Source organism: Cylas formicarius, unplaced genomic scaffold (genome assembly GCF_029955315.1).
Source record: "Cylas formicarius isolate icCylForm1 unplaced genomic scaffold, icCylForm1.1 PGA_scaffold_6__28_contigs__length_40554024, whole genome shotgun sequence".
In the NCBI taxonomy this organism is placed as follows: Eukaryota; Metazoa; Arthropoda; class Insecta; order Coleoptera; family Brentidae; genus Cylas; species Cylas formicarius.
The window spans coordinates 28,219,991-28,238,149 of NW_026844347.1; the positions used below are offsets into that span (position 1 = coordinate 28,219,991).

At 31.9% G+C, this 18,159-nt stretch overlaps 1 protein-coding gene across 4 annotated transcripts in view; it reads left to right on the forward strand.

Moving 5' to 3' along the window:
• The window catches only part of LOC132703452 (transmembrane protein 47), an 88,865-nt gene extending 76,795 nt beyond the window's left edge, over nucleotides 1-12,070 (forward strand). For 2 of the 4 annotated variants that reach the window (XM_060672715.1, XM_060672716.1), the window contains 4 exons: nucleotides 8,469-8,655; nucleotides 10,666-10,815; nucleotides 11,006-11,068; nucleotides 11,903-12,070. In XM_060672715.1, coding sequence (XP_060528698.1) covers nucleotides 8,469-8,655; nucleotides 10,666-10,815; nucleotides 11,006-11,068; nucleotides 11,903-12,063 — 561 coding nt within the window. In that variant the 3' untranslated portion in view covers nucleotides 12,064-12,070. Of the gene's footprint in view, nucleotides 1-4,887; nucleotides 5,041-5,090; nucleotides 5,135-8,468; nucleotides 8,656-10,665; nucleotides 10,816-11,005; nucleotides 11,069-11,902 lie in introns of those variants that run through there. The other 2 variants (XM_060672714.1, XM_060672717.1) reach the window with 2 other exon arrangements.
• The last annotated feature ends 6,089 nt before the right edge of the window (nucleotides 12,071-18,159 follow it).

An 18,159-nucleotide genomic window follows, 5' to 3' on the forward strand; every position in this document is an offset into this window, starting at 1 on the left:
CGTTTCATTTAATTTTCATTAATTTGTATTTTTTTGTTTTAGCGGTTTTATATAAATATGGAGCAAAACACTAAATATTATTGAATTATCTAATTTTGCTTGTTAATAAAGTTATATAATGACCAATTCTGGCGTTTAATATAAAATTGTGTCCAGTATTTTAATTGCAAATTCTCAGTTCATGAATATAATTTTATTAAATACGTGAAAAGTTTCAGCGTGATTATCCGCGAGCGGTTGCAGTGTTCGCAATTTCGCTTTAAATTTGATAAATCGGAACTTTCCTACGGTTGTACGTTCGCCTGTTGTATTTTCACATTTGGAACAATCGATTCTCTAATGTAAATATGAGTGCAAACTGATGGTCGCATTTATTGATTTACACTTAGGAGTATTAGTTGATTTTTTTTCCTATCACAATTATGTCGACGAACACATTTATAACATGTTGCTGTTATCTATAGTAGGAAAATATTTCAAAAACGATTCGAGTTAAAAAAACATTTTCAACTACTCGTCAGTAGTAGTAATTTTTGGATGGATTAATTGTATTTCTAGTCTTTTAATTATTTAAGAACCAGATCCATATAACATTAAGAAAATAAATCTCTACACCAATGGCTAGTGGTTAAGCTTTGTATAAACCCGATTTTTTTCTTAAACTTCGAGTCCCTGTATTTTGAAATAATGAACATTTGACCCTAAATTATCAACGAGCCCGTGGAATTACAAGCAATCTTTCTTTAATGGCAAACTTGACTGATGTTCTATAATTATCTATAATCAAACGTAAATGGTTACAAAAATCGAGTAGAAACCTTCTAGATCCGACATGTTATACCGAGTGTTAACAAAGATATCTAGGGTATTGAGTGCATCCAAACGAGATCTGGTATAGGTAGATGATATAAAAAGAGGAGAATTTGAGCTATTTTTCCTTTTCGCTCACCTCCGAGTTCATCGGAAATGGATCCATTATTTAAATGCATCAGAGCTATTCATGGCATATTTGACTAAACTAAATAAATTATTATCCAGTATTTTACCCACTGCTACTTATACTATTTATTTAATTGGCGGGAAGTGTTTGTTCAAAATGGGCCGCCAAAAAAAATCACGACTGTTATTTTCTTGCATTCTTTTGAGTCTCTTTGGTTAGTTTCGGTCCGATCTTGCATTCTTTTGAGTACCTTTGGTCAGTTTCGGTCCGATCATAATCACCTAGAACCAATATCAAAAATCAAGCCCAAAAACTTTTCAAAATGTCACAGTCTGATCCAAAATTCACTAACTTCCGGCGAAAACTACCCAAAAACTGTCCTTTATCTGTACGAAATCCCGTTTTGGTACACCACACTAACCAAATACTCCAGAAGTCGCCTGCATTGATACGGATTTTGTTTCAAATTTTATAGAGTTTTAGAATTAATATAAAGCTCGCCAATTTATTTTTTTATTATTGCCTTTATTCATGTATTTTCCTCTCTCGTTGCAACACGCTGTATTTTTGCTAATATCGTTAAGAACGCAGCAGCGGCTGTTCAGGAGGACATAAATTTTCCATCGACCACTAAATCCACGTGCCCGCATTATGTCAATTTGTTCTATTAATCCGAATTCGAATTACCCGTGCAATGGTTTATTTCCCCGAGTAATAATCCATAATTCCATATAGTTTCAATTTCCCTTTTGTTCAGTCCGCTCCACGAGCCGTGGTTATGTCCGCCGACCAATTATAATCGATTTCAAAATATTGGCAAGTCTGACCTAATAATTGTGTAAACAGAAATTTCCGTATTGATTACCCGTCGTCTAAGTTTCCTTCCGATTTCTCGGAAAGCAAATAATATCACTGGCGCGAAACTTAATTATCACGTACAAAGTACACAGTGGCATGCAAATAAGGTTCACTGAACGTAACTTTATTAAGGGTGTGGTGGAAATTCCACTATAATTTAATTACCAACCTAAACAGCTCACATTTTTGAAAATGGCAATGCCAAAATAATATGACACATAGAGTCACATAGGAAACTATCCACATATGCTATGTGGCCCGAATATCAGTATCCCAACTTAAATAGCATATTCTACTTTCAAAATAAAACTTAATTTCCTAACATACGACGAGAAATGCTTCGTTTTCGAAATTTCAAGGAAATTAAATCGTTTTTTACACTGAATTTTTCCTATTTTAGATATCTCTATCAAATTTAATGCACATCTTCCGACCATTTTTTCATTTCTATTCATTTTTAATTTAAAATTTCTGCACTTTTTTTTAGGGTAATTAAATTTTATTTATTTTTATTTTTATTTTGTTTATTTCCACTCCCCACCGTTTTAACGTGAAAAAATATTCCTTTTTGCAAAAACTGCTAAAATTTCAATCAAGTTAATTTTTAACAACCAAAAACTACAAGACGGTAATTAGAGTTAATTTAATATAAGATAGATGCATTAATTGTCATTATGATTTTTATTTTTAAAAGTACTAGCGCTCTGTTTTATCTTCAGTAATATTCGAATACCGGAGGCCTCGTATTTTTAGCAATTTTCTTATACCAAACAATGTTCTATAAATGCTCGAAAAACGTGTTATTCAATTTTTTAATATATTTAGAATGATGTAATTAAAAATATGATAAAACGTGCTGTTAGAACTTCAACATAAAAACAAGGCATATTTCGACAAAATACACTGTTAAAGCGTGAACCTGCTATATTTTTTATAGCACAAAGATTGTACAAAACATATTTTATAATTAAAAGCAGCGTCCATTAAACAAAACAAAACAGGTTAATGCACTAGGTTTCTATTTTTTGTTGAGTGTTGAGAACGTTGGGCCAGAATCTCAGTGTAAAAAAATAATGAGATAGCCATTAAACGGCCTGAATAACTGAAAACGGCAGAATCAAATTTTATGTTGCGACAGTCAAAAGAAGTCTTTTGTAATAGAATTGCACTTTTTCCTTAATCAGCTACTACTAATGTGATGAGAGTTGTTAAATGTTAAAAGCAATAAAAAATCAATAACTGTTGCAATTGTAATTATTTTGCATATGATACTATATGCAACAAGTTTCGTAAACGACGCTGAGTCACAAGCCACAATTAAACACTAGTACAGCGGTGCTGGTATTTAATGAGAAAGTTTATACACGTGTTGAATAATATATTTTTTGTGCGACCATTAGGCTTGCTGGCAAAACCAATATAATCAAAATGTGTCATGTGACGTGACCATCAAAACCAGCAGACGTGATTAAAATCCACCCAAAATATCCGAAGACTTCGAACCCATTATTGAGTACCGGAAACACTCGAAGTGGCTCTCGAGAATTTTTATTGAAACTGACATTTTAAAGTGACCTTTTATGCACACGTTTATTTAAATTTTGGAGTAGAGAGTAAAAGAAAATATTTCTTTTCCACAAAAAATGTACCTTGATTTTGCACCCGAGCCGTTCTATACGGGTTTGATTTTCCTAGCGATGTTCAATCTGAAAGGTTGTAACTTTCCAATTTTCTATAACAATATTCTTTTACTGCTTCGATAAACTTTTCCGCAGTTCCGTAAAATTTAGTAATGAGCTTTTATAGATCCATCAAGAATCTTTCGCAGCACAATGGTAAATAAAATAAAAATAGAACCCGCCACACGGAATAGTAATTTGACCCTATTGTGTTTCCAAACGCGGCCCAGTTTTATTGATGTTATTAAATGTCATTGAAATGAAACACCAGGACTTTCCAATGGACTACAAGATATCTATATCTCTGAACTATTGTTTTCATGATCAAGCGTTAAAGAATACACACAAAAAATATAAAATCAAAATCTTCAGGGCTAATAAAATTATTTTCTCATTGGCGTTTTTGTGGTCTGTCTTCGTCTTGTAATTTGAATGTCCGATAGCTTGGCGGACGACATGAACGTTGTTTGTTTCGTGTTTTACGGAAGTGCCTTAATATTTGTTACTCCAAAAGTCAATTTTGACTTTCAATAATAATACTTTTTTTTTAAATTTAATAACAAGCTTCAAAAAGTTATATTTCTAATAATTTCATATAGTTCATCATTGCTTTTGGGTTAAACAAAACGTCATCCATAAATAATCTTAAATTATGTGAAATTCACTATAAATCACTGTAAATCTCTGAATCCCAAAAATTTACCAGATATTGAAGCCCTTAATTAATTAATTAATAGTTTAATAAGTTCTTCCTGTTTTTTAGTCATTCTTCCCAATTCTGTTGCGTTGATATCTCCCTTTTTAACAAGTCAATGATATGTCTTAGCTTCATAAAGTAAGGAAAGTATTTTAGCTTTAGGCATTTGAGTTTTTAAATAACTTAGACAACGTTTTCTAGGAGCTCAGAAACGTAGTTGCTATATTCGGACTAATTTTATAAAAAATAAATGTTTTGTATGGGCAATCGCCTAAAATGTCCAACCTGAGAGTTGCTCTTCCAGTAAGAACATTGGTACGAGCTAGTTTTGGAGAGATTATGGTTTACAAAAACGATAGCTTGTCATATTTGGGAAAATATTTTTTTTATATTTGTTACGAATTTGGTTTTGTTTTGGTATCAATTATGATTAAAACACGGAAATGTCTACTAGTTAGTTTCTACAGAATTTGGGAGATCCGCTATTTTATGGTTCGTAAACATTCCAGCTCACATTAATAGATAACATTCCTTAGTCTAGACGTGACTTTATCGCCTGTAACCTCTTATCATTTTAGAGAAGAACAATTGTTTGTCGACTGTTGAAAGACGCCAAGTGAAAAGTGTTCTCTTATTGGTTCACAGTATATTAGGCCAAGTGAATCAAACTTTAACTATTTAGTTTTTTTTTCAACGTCAGTATGCATCGATGCGTCCGCCGTTGTTGTTGTAGATAAAAGGAATCGTGCGTGACTTTAATTAATGGTATTATCGTTTTTTAATGTGCAATTGATTACATTTCGAACACCGCAATGGGCGACTGGATGACGTTTAGGTTGAACGCGTATAGACACTGGTATAGGCGGGTATGCATTTTTTTAAAATTACTCCTTAACAGTAATTAAGAAAGTATGACTTTAATTAATTTGGAATTTATATACTCATGTACTTGTTGCGTTGGTAAGATATTCTAAATTATTTGTATGGAATACTTGTTGTCGCAGTGATCTGATATACCTAGGTACTATTAACTTTTTGGAAAGATTTACTAGAAAAAAACTAGAAAAAAACAGCATAAATAAAAAAAAGTAATGTTCTCTTGCCATAAATGAATAAAATGTGTTGATTCCTTATTAATTATATTTTTTTAATTAAAAAATTATACACAGTGCGAGTCGTAGGTCGTACTCAATTGAAACCCGCAAGATTAAAATTTTATTGATAATTGGAGATGGGGAAACCCAAAATTAATTTATCTACTCGACTTATTTTCTGATGAAACAATAGTTAAGTTATGTATTACTTTTTAGGATTAGTTAAAATAAAATTTTGAAAGTTGGGAGACACGTGATTTGTCCTTTAAAAATAGTTGCAATTACCATTTAAAAAAAAATCTACATCTTACTAAATTGACAATTTCACTTCTCTTTTACTTGAAAAACGTTAGACGGCACACAATTTTGTTTTCTAAACATGTAAAAAATAATATATAATATAATTTGTAAAATAACTGCTCTTGAGATAACGATAGAGGGGCTCTTGAATTTAAATCATTTTCTCGAAGAAAAACCTAAAAGAAAAAAGAAACGTGTATTTCAAAAAGTGTAAAACTAGTAAATATTTGTTCGTCTGCCTATATAACCAATTTTGAAATTAGTGGTTATTCGTGTATTTAAGTTATAATCGAAGCCATCGCAGATTTGTATTTTGGATGGTCTTAATCGTAGAAAAAATTGAAATAATTATTAAAAACACATCTAATTTTTTTTGTTCGGGATGTCGCTCGAAGCGGTCAATTTAGATTTTACCGTGCATGAAATAAATTTCATAATGACGTTTCGGACCCAGAACAATTTGCCTCAAGTCACCGTCGAGAAATGTTAAATTGAGCGTAATGACGAGAATCATATTCTTTTGAAGGGCAAAGGAAGGAATTATGGGTTTCATTTTGGCTTACACGATTTTCGTATAAATAAAAATCACTTTCCTCTGATGAGCCTATCTCATGCATAGCAAACATAAAACGGAAGTAGTTTGTTATCACACTTTAAATCTTTCTGGTATCAAGCTTTGTAAATATTCGAAAAGTAGATAACATTTTCATCATTCAAGAAGCAATTACTTTTTCTAGTTTTATTATAGACGACTTCTTTTTTGCTATGGCTATTGTCAGCTAATGGTTTAAAATGTTTTATCATTAACAAAAATCCTTAATGTGGTGAAGTATTGCAAATACACCTTATGGCGTCTCACTTAGTTCCATGAATATCATGAAAAATAGAAATTTATCGTTTTTTGTCGTATAATAATATTCGATTTTGCGAGAACAATTGTGATGATTGACGTCCTATTTGTTTTAGTCTATAACATATTTTAGAAAACATTACTTTTTGATTTCTAAAAATTGTGTTGGAAAAGTAACGCTCGCAGTTTATTGTCAGTTAATTAATTGTAGCAATAAAAAAGAAATGTAAAACGGGTCTCACATGATCAATATTACTGATATTCATTCACTTTTTCTAATAACGACTAACCTGTGACAATTATATCATTTTTAAAGAAACTTCCACAGACTACTGTAATACTATTTACAAATCTTCTGGATTCCTCCTGCCTCGGTTATTGATAAATAAAACTGACGTCTCGCGAATTATCCATGACTTCTTTATAGCTAAACTGAAAATGTTTCAGTTTAGATAAAAATGGAAAAGCCGTTAATTAAGTATTCGACTTTGTCCTTTTTTTCAAGATTTTAGGAATATAAATATAAATGAAAGTAAGCTTCTGACTCGACCCAATTTTTTTATAATTAGAAGTAAAACGCGGATGCGAAATGCAGCTGGGCTATTCGGTAAATAGCCGTTAAATATGCCGTGACTAAACTTAAATAGAATTTCTATGTTCCAGGCGCCGACTTCTTCCCAGAGTTTTCGTGAATAATGAATTTTGCACTGGCCCAACTTAAATAAATTTACTTAATCATCTTCGTTAATTAATTTCCGTCCGACACATATGGACGGTGTAATCGGGTTACAATGGATAATAAATAATTACCAAGGGCCAGCCACTTTTTTTCCATTTTTAATAATTTCATTTTTTTTTTAATCAAGTGCTGTCGAAGAATAGTTTGAAAGGCTGTTGATTAACGCTGTGTATATTTAGTCACTTCAATTAATTTCTCATATGGCTATAGTCACATTTGTTTATACAAAGGGATTCAAAACATAATTAAAAATGAAGCCTCACAAAAATATTTATAATAATAATACACAAAAATATTCTTTTTATACTCAAACAATCAGTAAGGTCTAATATTAACTCTTAATCTCCGTTTTCTTCAGATGAAGTAGTTGGCCATGTTAGTATAATCTCATAGAAATGTTTTTATATCTGGCTTCAATGCTCGCGCTCCGAAAACACTTCGAACACATAATTCAAATAATTACCTTGATGGGAATGATCGAATATGATCATAGCAACAATAGCTTCATTAGGTAGATGTCATTTACTCATATTTTGACGTTTATTTCCTTCTTGGAACTAGTTGTTCAATTTCAAACCACATGTTTCCAAAAAAGGGGAATTATTTTTAGCAACATATTCAGGCTGGATGGAACAGCGTATTATTGATAGGAATGGGAAAAGAAAAATTAGCGTTAATAAATAAATCATATAACACTTGTCAATTACTCCCATTTATAGGGCACTGAAACAACATATGAGTCTGGTCATCAAGTAACCCAGAATTGCAATTAGATGGGCGGATGTTCTTCCTAGGCGACACAAAGTAGTGACTTTTTTTCTGTTCATTGGTAACTTATGGAAACAAGGGTTAGTTGGAGGCTTATCAAAGTTGTGAACTATAACGCCCATAGCTTGTGATACCCAAACCTTCCAAATATTACTTTTAGGTAAAACGTAATATAAAACATAGTTGAAGATTTATCTTAGGTTCCAGCCGACCAGAGTTAGCCAATTGATCTGCAATAACTTTTGATTTAATGTGATGTGGCGAGAACGGTTAACTGTCTATTTATTAATTTCACAATGCGCAAAAATGTGTTTAGTGAGTTTTACGAGAGATTTGTATAAAATGATCAATGGTCGAAAAGGTTTGCACTACTACCTTTTCTCATTCTGTAATTATCAATGTTTTGAATGTTATATAGATAGATATCGTTTATCGGCCGTATATAAATACAGTATATCTAAAGTTATTCACTCACAATAGGAATATAAGTCTGTGGAAAAACGATGGCATAACAAATTGTTAAAATATTTTTCTCGTTTTCAGGTGATCGCGTTCATATGCGGGCTCATCGTGATTGTTCTGATGATAATGGGTCTGGCGTCGACGGACTGGTTGATGGCAGCTGGTTGGCGACAGGGCCTCTTCATGCATTGCATAGAAGAAAACGCCCCCGAGCCGCTGCCGTTCAATACGAAAGGTGGCGCGGGTTGCTACACGGCGAGAGATGCAGGTAGGTTGTAGGTTTGAAACCTCTCAAAGTAGGCACATCTGTTTTGATTCATATTCACTTTGAAAACCAATAAAATCGGTTCATAAATACGTACACTACCTTTTTTAAACTTCGTTTTGGGGGATTTCATCAAATCACGTAATTCCTGGCAACTACAAGTTAAACCAAAGTTCGCCCAGAGAAAACAGTACGAAATAACTGATAATCTCATCATTACCAAGCGCGATTTAATTTTTGCGATTTGTGTCATATTAAGTACGAAAGCTTGTCAAAAACACAAAAAAGTATACATTTTTTTCTAGAAAAATTTTTGCTTCGAATTTGATGTCTAGTGGAAACAGTTTAATACCTTGTATCCCGAAAATCAAGCGAGTATGTTGACATATGAATATGCTTTATTAATTTTTTTGTATGTGTATTGTGGGCGTTTATCCTAGGACAGTACTTTATCTCGGAAACTATAGGGGATGGAGGCAAAAGTTGAATACAAAAGTTAATTGAGGTATTACAAACCTTTAATTTATTTTAATTTTGTATATACTGCGTGTTTAATTTATCGTAGGCGAATATCAATTTTCTTATTTTAAATGGAACACCTGGTATATTATTTAATTTTTGAATTCTATACAAATTACAAATTACAATCGTTTAGTCACTAAAGAATTTTTAACACCCCTTATTTTGAAAAGCGACATCCCCAAAAAAATATGCTACATTCTTCTTAAAATGGTTAAAATCCTATCATTCACCAAAATTAGGAAACTATAGTCCTAGTAGGTTGAGCTAGTTAACGCGGGGATATTATAATGAAAAGAATATTTGTGCCAAGCATACATTTTTACCACGGCTGTAAACGATATCGTGACCAAATCCATTAGAGCAGTAAAACAACAAACAGACGTTTAATGCACAAAAAAAAAAATATATATATATATATATATATATATATATATATATATATATTATATATATATATATATATATATATATATATATATATATATATATATATATATATATATATATATATATATATATATATATATATATATATATATATATATATATATATGTATATATATATGTATATATATATGTATATATATATGTATATATATATATATATATATATATATATATATATATATATATATATATATATATATATATATATATATATATTCAGCTTGGCTAGTTATTGGTGTCACACCACCACTACCAAATACAGTACTTTTTACAAAACTTTCTCCTGCGTCGGTTTTTGTTGCGTTCAAATTGCTAATGTCTGTCTCGCTTGGCGTCTTGGCTTCTGAAGAGTTTCAGTCAAGCTCTGAAGAAGCCAACTTCAAACAACCAAGTTCGACTCAACAAAAACCGACGCAGGAGGAATTCAGAAGTTTTGTAAAAAGTGTTACAGTAGCCTGTGGAAGTTTCTTTGAAAAATTACTAAATACAGTATTTTATAAATGGTTCAGCGACGGAGATATTTTACAATTCTACGCAAAAAAGAAATTGATTTTGTTCACAGATTTCTAATCTTTTTTACTCTTTAAAAATTCATTTTAAATCAATTTTGCAAACTTGAGGAAATGATCCGTTCCATGAGATTATTTTTAAACAAACCAAATAAAATCTACCTTTTGAGTGGAGACCAAGAAGATGTACCACGCAAGCTGTTGTCACTTTTATGTAGAACCCAAATATTTCAAATTCAATCCCAAGTTCTTTTATCATAAAACTATTAAATTAAGATCTCAGGATATAAATATTAAACCAAGTCCGCAAATAATCTGCTCAAAGTTTCTCGTACCTAGCTGAAACTTTTGCATTCGGAATTATTTCTGAAGGAAATTTAATTTAAGTGATTGGAAACATGGTTTTGAAAGTTTCCTGCGATCTACCTATAATATACCTTCTAAATTTACCTGATTCTAATTTTCGATCCTCGCTTTATGTTGAGATTCAAATTTAGACGTATTGAATGCAATAAAAATGAATTCTTCTTTGCAGCTTACATTAAGGCGGCGGCAGCGTTGTGTGTGATAACTTTGTTAACCGACCTAGTTGCCACCGTCCTAACTGGGCTAGGTCTCAGGACGAAAGATCACCATACGAAATACAAATACTACAGGTTCGCCGTAATTGTCATGGGACTAGCCCGTAAGTATCGCAGTTGTTCGTTGAAACTTTATATCGCTTGCCGTGTGCAAATATTTGGCTCTATTTCCAAAATGTGGCACTTGATTGTTGCTTAGTTTCACTAGCGTCGAATATTTTCCAAATCGTAGAAGGAATAAGAAACGCGCCAGTAATTTTAGATTGAGTGATTGAGATTTTTTTATTTTTCCAGTTGCTTCGATTTTGGTGGCGTTAATAATATACCCCGTATGTTTTGCCGCTGAATTAAACTTGGGTAAGTATTTTTCGTGGATTGTATGGATCGTACGAAATCGTACAATTTTTTTTTATTGTATCAAACATCAAGCATGTTCTTAATTTAATTTTTATTTCCTTCAATGTTTTTTTCTTCTCTTTGAAGCCAAAAATTTAAAATGTTTGACTGCTTTGACCACACTACTGAATATGCTAAGGATTGCATATAATAAATAGCATAGAATTAATCAAAATTTTATAACAAAATATTCCTTAACAATTATGTTATAACTACATTAATTTTTATGCAATTAATGGTAAACCACTTGGTTTCCCACTATTCCCAGACGTCCAAGTTCCCACTGTCCAATTTCTTATAAGTATGTGAGAACTGAAATCAGAACGATAAAAACAATATTCCAGCGTAAAACAATTGCTTTAGATAAGCAAATGACCACGAAATAAACGAATGAGCTTTCCAAAGATGATAAATTGCAAGTGTTCGCATATAAAATGAAAAGCAATGGTGACAAAATCATGACGTTTTTAATAATAATTTAGGACATTAAAACGTCTAGATAAAGCCACAATCCTTTTTAATATATTTTTTTATTTTCATAATAGTAAATTTAAATGTGGCATTGGAAATGTAGAAAAATAATTTGTATAGGAAATGCAAAATGAAGCCACATACTTTGGTTCAGTTTACGTAAATTGGGAACAAATCGCGTGTGTGTTAACTACATCCCTGTAGCCACCGAATATTAACAAAAATAAGTGGTCCATACTTTCCGTTTCCACAGTGCTGCGGTAATACCTTTCCCATTCCCGATCATCCCGAAGGCGTACTAATATCAACATTTTGATTTTTTAGGGAACAGAACAGTATGGGAGTTCGGATGGGCTTACGGGGTGGGGTGGGGTGCGGCGATATTTCTCTTCGGCGGCATCGTGCTCTTAATGTGCGACAAGGAGAGCGAAGAGATATACTACAAAGAAAGGAAAATCGTTCACGATAACGATTCTCGCGCCTAGTGGCCACATAGTCTGCCCGACGTTGTTCTCTGATCATAAGAGACGGAATGTCGCTTCTCTCGGTGAGTGTGATGAGAATGAAAGGTTCCTGTAAGTGTACAATCACTATTTCGACGAAAGTGATTTTTTTATGAATGTACTGTGTTTACATGGGTTTTTTCTATATTTTCTTTTGTTTAGCAACGTATAAGTGACAATTTTCTTGCTCTAGCAAACATCCTCTCAAGCTGTTGAGCAAAAAAAAAAACGCATTGGAGTTTTCTCAGCTCCGTTTAGGCCGTCTCTTTCCGTTTTCTCGGTCAGTACTTTACGGTAGTAAGTGACGCCAAGTTGATACTTTTAGAGGGGCTGTATATTATTTTCAATAAAGCAACAGGTCATAAGGAGGAATAATTATTCAATAAGTCCATGTTTATCTCGCTTGGTGCTGTGTTGTCATAGAATACCTAGAATAATTCCGGTGTCCTACAACACAACGATTTGAACAATAAAACAATTTAAAACACTTACATATAAATAGAAAATAGAACGAAAGCACCTAAAGAATAAAGAAATACGGGAGATGTTTAAATTGAACTTGTATATATAAAAAATGTCTAAAAAACGTGAAATATTTTTTTAATTACAATGCTACATTGATTTTAATATACTCACCCTGTACATTATCGACGACATTTGCCACCACATTTATCGCATCAATCTTATATAAGATACGTTCTAAGATAGACCTATAATAATTAAAGAAAAACGCTTAATCTATGATTTTAGTTCTTACTAGCATCACAACGGCACTCCGTCGCGTTCTGTAACTAGCCAAATGTAATATTTTTATTCTCCAAGCACCACGCCCCAATTTGAATATAAGTTTCATATGTCAAATGTAACATTTAAAAAAATATTTTTTGGGACACCTAAAATACAATTGGAAGGTCGAAATAGTCAATTTAAACTCTACAATCGCTCTGATTGCACATGAGTTGCTGTGATTCATACAGAAAAAATCTTTATAAAATCACCTATGATCTTTTATTGATTGCTCTCATTTCCTAATGGAAATTGTCAATTTAAATCTCACATTCCCTCTAATTGCCAATGAGTTGCTGTGACTCATCACCATGAGAAATGACGTCACGTGTTGATTACTAATTACGTATTAAAACTTTTTGCAATGGAAAAAATGCTGGGCATATTAGATGAAACACAAGGGCGAAGTTTAAACAATATTTGTTTACAATAAGACTTTAATTTTTGGCACACAACTCTTTTAATACATCAAAGGGAGGGGTGCATGAGCTTGATTCTAAAACGTCAAAATGTGAAGTGCAGAAATTGTCACAGTACGTTTGTAGCTAGGTTAAGCCCGAGAGGATATACCGTAATTTCTTTTATACTTGGAGTTACTGTAGACTGTAGATCATAATTCCTCTCGGTTTGTACATATAACTGTAGGTATATGCCGCGGAAAATGTTTAAAATTATTGTTTATTTTAATACAACCTCTCTCTCTCTCTTCAGTCGTTGTCCGTTTTCGGACGTCGTGACTCGTTCATGGATGTTGTGTAGTGACCCTTCGCCAGGCTTCTCTGTCCTCTACAGTACGCATCACTTGTGAGACCGACATTTGTGTGAGCTCCTTTATTTGATCTATATATCTCACTGGTGACCTTCCTCTTGCCCTTTTTCCATCAACCTTCCCCTGTATCATGAGTTTTACAACCTACTGACGTTTTTTTTATTACGATTGTCGAGTGTACATTTTCAGGATTGTGCGAATGTTGCTTGCCTGTAAAATTGGATGTTTACCTGGTCAGTTTGATGTGGAGATATAATTGTTCGATTCCGGCATAATTGTACAAAATCGTTTTGTAGAGCGTCCTGTTTATTTATTGTATATTTAACGTTGGACGAATCAATGAACGCTTCGAATGTCAAATTTTGATTTAGTACTCAATTTACTGTAACAATATAAACGATCCGCGGCGCAATTAGGAATACGTAATTATAGAAGCATTGATTGATTCTCTTTTGCCACACAGTTTAGTTTAGTTTAACTTATTGCGAATTATTACAGACTAATAATCAAATTTTAATCAAACTGATTAGAAAGCCGTTACTTTTTTTCTCTTTGCTTGCCGGCGGTAAAACGGCAAAAAATTAAAAACGTTTGCACATGATATTATTTGCATTGCATTTTTTCGGTTAAAAAATTTATTTTATAACGTTATTTCCCACTCCGATTGGAGGGGTCAAGTTGAAATATCTTTGCTGTAACCATTGGCTTGACAAAAAGTGGACTTCAACTTAAAGATTTATAAAACTATAACTAAAAAAATTGTTTATACTAAGAGTTTTTGACTTGACATCTACGATGGGCCAAAAAGGAACGGGGGAAGAGTGGAAGTGGAAGAGTACTGTATACGCGCATGGTATATCACAACAATTCGAATCAGGAAATTTCAACATTTTGGAGAAGAATTGTTGTTATAACGTTTTTTGAGTTTGGGAGATAAGGTCCGATTTTCTTTTTAACTTTCACGGATATTAGTTACTGTAGTCTTTGTTGAACTTTTTATTCTGCTTTAACCGAAATATTACAAAAGTACATTTGTTGTTTGCCTTCTAAAGGGTAATAGAGGTTCGTTGTAAGCGGACTTAAATTGGACCTTACATTTCCCTGCTTTTGCGTTTTGCAGTTGGTTACCATTTTCGAACGCATAGTCAGAATTAGTGGTTTGTTCTTTTTTTTTGTGTTCAATCCTGTGTAACTGCACTAATACGTAGCGAATGTAGTGTACGACTGAGAGGCAACCCGGGCAGGCTAGGTGTATGGGTCGAAGCAAAAAAGAATAATTTATACGAGACTTAGACTGAAAAATATGTACATTAGTAAGTCCAGTGATTAATTTAGTGCATAATATTTCATCGACAGACGATATACGGTTGAGAACTACAGATACGTCCCGCAACGTGACATGTTCTCTAGGCAGCTTCAGATTATATGTGAATATTTGTTTGTAGTGTTCCCTGTATGCAAAATTCTTGAAACGTTTTTTTAAAGGAACGAGTGCTCGTCGAGTATAAAAATTAAATCGGTGTTCGTTTTTGTTTTTTGCAATGTGCGTTAATAATGTACATATCTTTTTGGGAGATTTGACATCTACTTTTATTTTGATGCTATCTCGCTATGATGTCAAGTCCTGAAAATTTGTATTAAGTAGATAGTAATATTTTATAATATAATTAATTAGTGGGACTTGTATTTAACGATTGTTTTTTTTTTCCACGAGGCATTATTTTTCTAATTTTATAGAAATATGTAAAAGTATGTCAAAAATTTGGAAAAATGATGAAATATTAATTTCAAGAAAATCTTTCACATTCATTCATTCAGTGTAATGAATACGATGCTATATAATTTTGATGGAATTTTATAACAAAATTTGTTATAGAAAACCACAATTTTGTAAACGTAAACATTGGCATTTTTTTAAATTAAAATTGTTGATATAAAATTCCAATAAAATTTTATACCATGATTTTCTGAAGGAAACAGCTTTTCAATATGAAAATATAAATGCTCGAGCAATCTTTGGTCTTAAAAAATAAAAAAATAACTGTATTAACGTTTGCTAAAATAATAAGAAGCTTATATTTTAGAATTATTATTATAAGTATCTTTCCATACATTTTACCCACCAGGTATAATTATAACATGTGGTTACCTGCGGCTGGGTAGGTCACCCAATATTTTTATTTAGTTATTTTCGGCGGAAACAAGAGTCGAAACCATTGATGGGAGAAACCGTTTTCCTGATTGTACCTGTTTAATGTTTTTTTTTTTTATTTATTTACTATTGCATTTTGTAAATTTCAATTATATTTGTAAATCGCTATTTCCTCGATAGAAAAGAAACAACCTTGTCATCTTCCACGCCAATAACAATCGGTATTGAGAAAAAGGTTATTTCCTTTCTCTTGAGTTTACAACTAAAATTTAAGAAATTCTTTTGGAATATTCCTTCGGTTACTTCAGGGTGACCAATATAAAATTTCATTTTAGAATCTCATAATTTATTGCAAATGGAAGCTTGCTTTATTTATTAATAATTTTTGGTCGATGTCACGTCAAAAATAAATAATTATTTAAATTCATGTGTTTATAATCTCATATACTTCGCTGGCACATATTTGTGTTAAAAGGAAATCAACAAAAATGTGATATTTTAAATTGATATTGTTTTACATATGCTATTTACGTTGTTTACATTATCTAGAACAGTCTAGAGATTACTGGCCCCCCCTAGAAGCGAATAAATAGCAGTTAAGCATATCTTAACGATAAGAGAAATATTTATGTATAACTAAAGACCATTACAAATACTCACGACGGTCACATTCTAGTCGAAACGAGGTAACTATATTTTTGAAGCTATTAGCTAATTAAAGTTCATATAAAATACGTTATTGAACCGACTACAAAAAAATCTCTTAACAGCATATCACCCATCTGCCTATTGAGATTGTCTGTTTTTTTCGGTGTTTTTGTTTCTCAGCAATGGGATGACTGTTTTTCAATTAGCTTCTTCAGTTCTGCTGTAATTAATTCAGTTTTAGGATATTAAAATAAATGCTGAGTTATTGGACCAAAATTTAATTTGTAAGTTATAAAATTGCTTTAAAGAAGATTGAAACAGTAAAAATAATCATTACATCGGATATGTAATACTTCCGCTATTCCGTATTGTAAATAGCAAAATAGGTGTAAGATCAAATAATAACTATACAAATTTAAGAGACGTAGCGATGTGATATATAGCTTGTGTATATAATAAATGTAAATCCCGTATTTATGGATAACCGTGCGCATTGTGAATGGAATGTTTTCAACAACTCATTGACTAAAAAAATTGCACTATAATATTATAATTGATAATTGTTCACAAAAAATAATTTAATGTAAGAGAAAAATCAAATCAAATTCATTTCGAGGCTTATTTTATAAGTTTATATTTTGTAATTGTAAATTATTGTAATACATTAATTATAGAATAAATCAGAATATTTGTAATTAAGACTTCACTGGTTTTAATTTTACACAGTAATAGTTGAACTATCACGGCAATTTATTACGTCCGTTCTTATAAACATGCATGAAAGTCTAATTTATTAAATTATGAAATTGCTCGTTAGATGATTGTATGTTTCGTCACATATAAACAAAAACAAACAAATATGGCGGAGCCTAATAATTTTTCAAGTTGTGGATTTTTAATTTTTTTATTTCCATGCTCGAGCTAGTGTATTAAAAAAGCATTTACGTACTAAATTGGAAAAATATATATAAAAAAAACATTTCGTCACTATAAGAAGGCATAAATTATAGCATTTTATAAATTATAATCTAAGAAACATCTGTAAAAGAATTATTCAATATTCTGTTATTGCTCTCACTCCGGTATAGTTTCCCCAAAGATGTACCGTTCTTACGACATGATCCGGTATTTAACTTTAGTAAATTTATATGAAGGTCTAACCGCAGGCTTATCTCGTTTCGGTTTCTCTTTGTAATCCTCAATAAATAGATTCGCAATTCCTCTGTGACATTCCAGAAGTCGGTACTTGGTGCATACAAATGCTGAAAGCTGACGGATGTGTGTAGAAATTCATCGGTGGGATTCCTCTATTATTTAGTCAATGCAGTGAAAAATTCATTTTTACTTAAAAGATTTATTATAAATATAAATGAAGGAGTAAATTTAGCTATAAAGCAATGTTAGAATATTTAAAAAAAAAAAGTTATTCTACATCAAAATAATCACTATCGTCACTGGACTCGTCCCGCACATTAATAATTAATTCGGGCACTAGTTGACTTCTCTAAACATTTTCATCTTCGATGACATGTTCTACACGTTTTTTCCAACTAAGAGCAAATATTTTTTCTACTTCACTTCTAATTAATTCGTTTTCCTCAGAACTAAATTTCGGCGAGGTGTTGTTTCTTCTTAAACTGGGTTTCAGCTGTCCCCATATCAGTTCTATCGGATAAAAATTGCAGTGATGTGGAAGACGGAAAACTTTGAATCTCCGTCCATG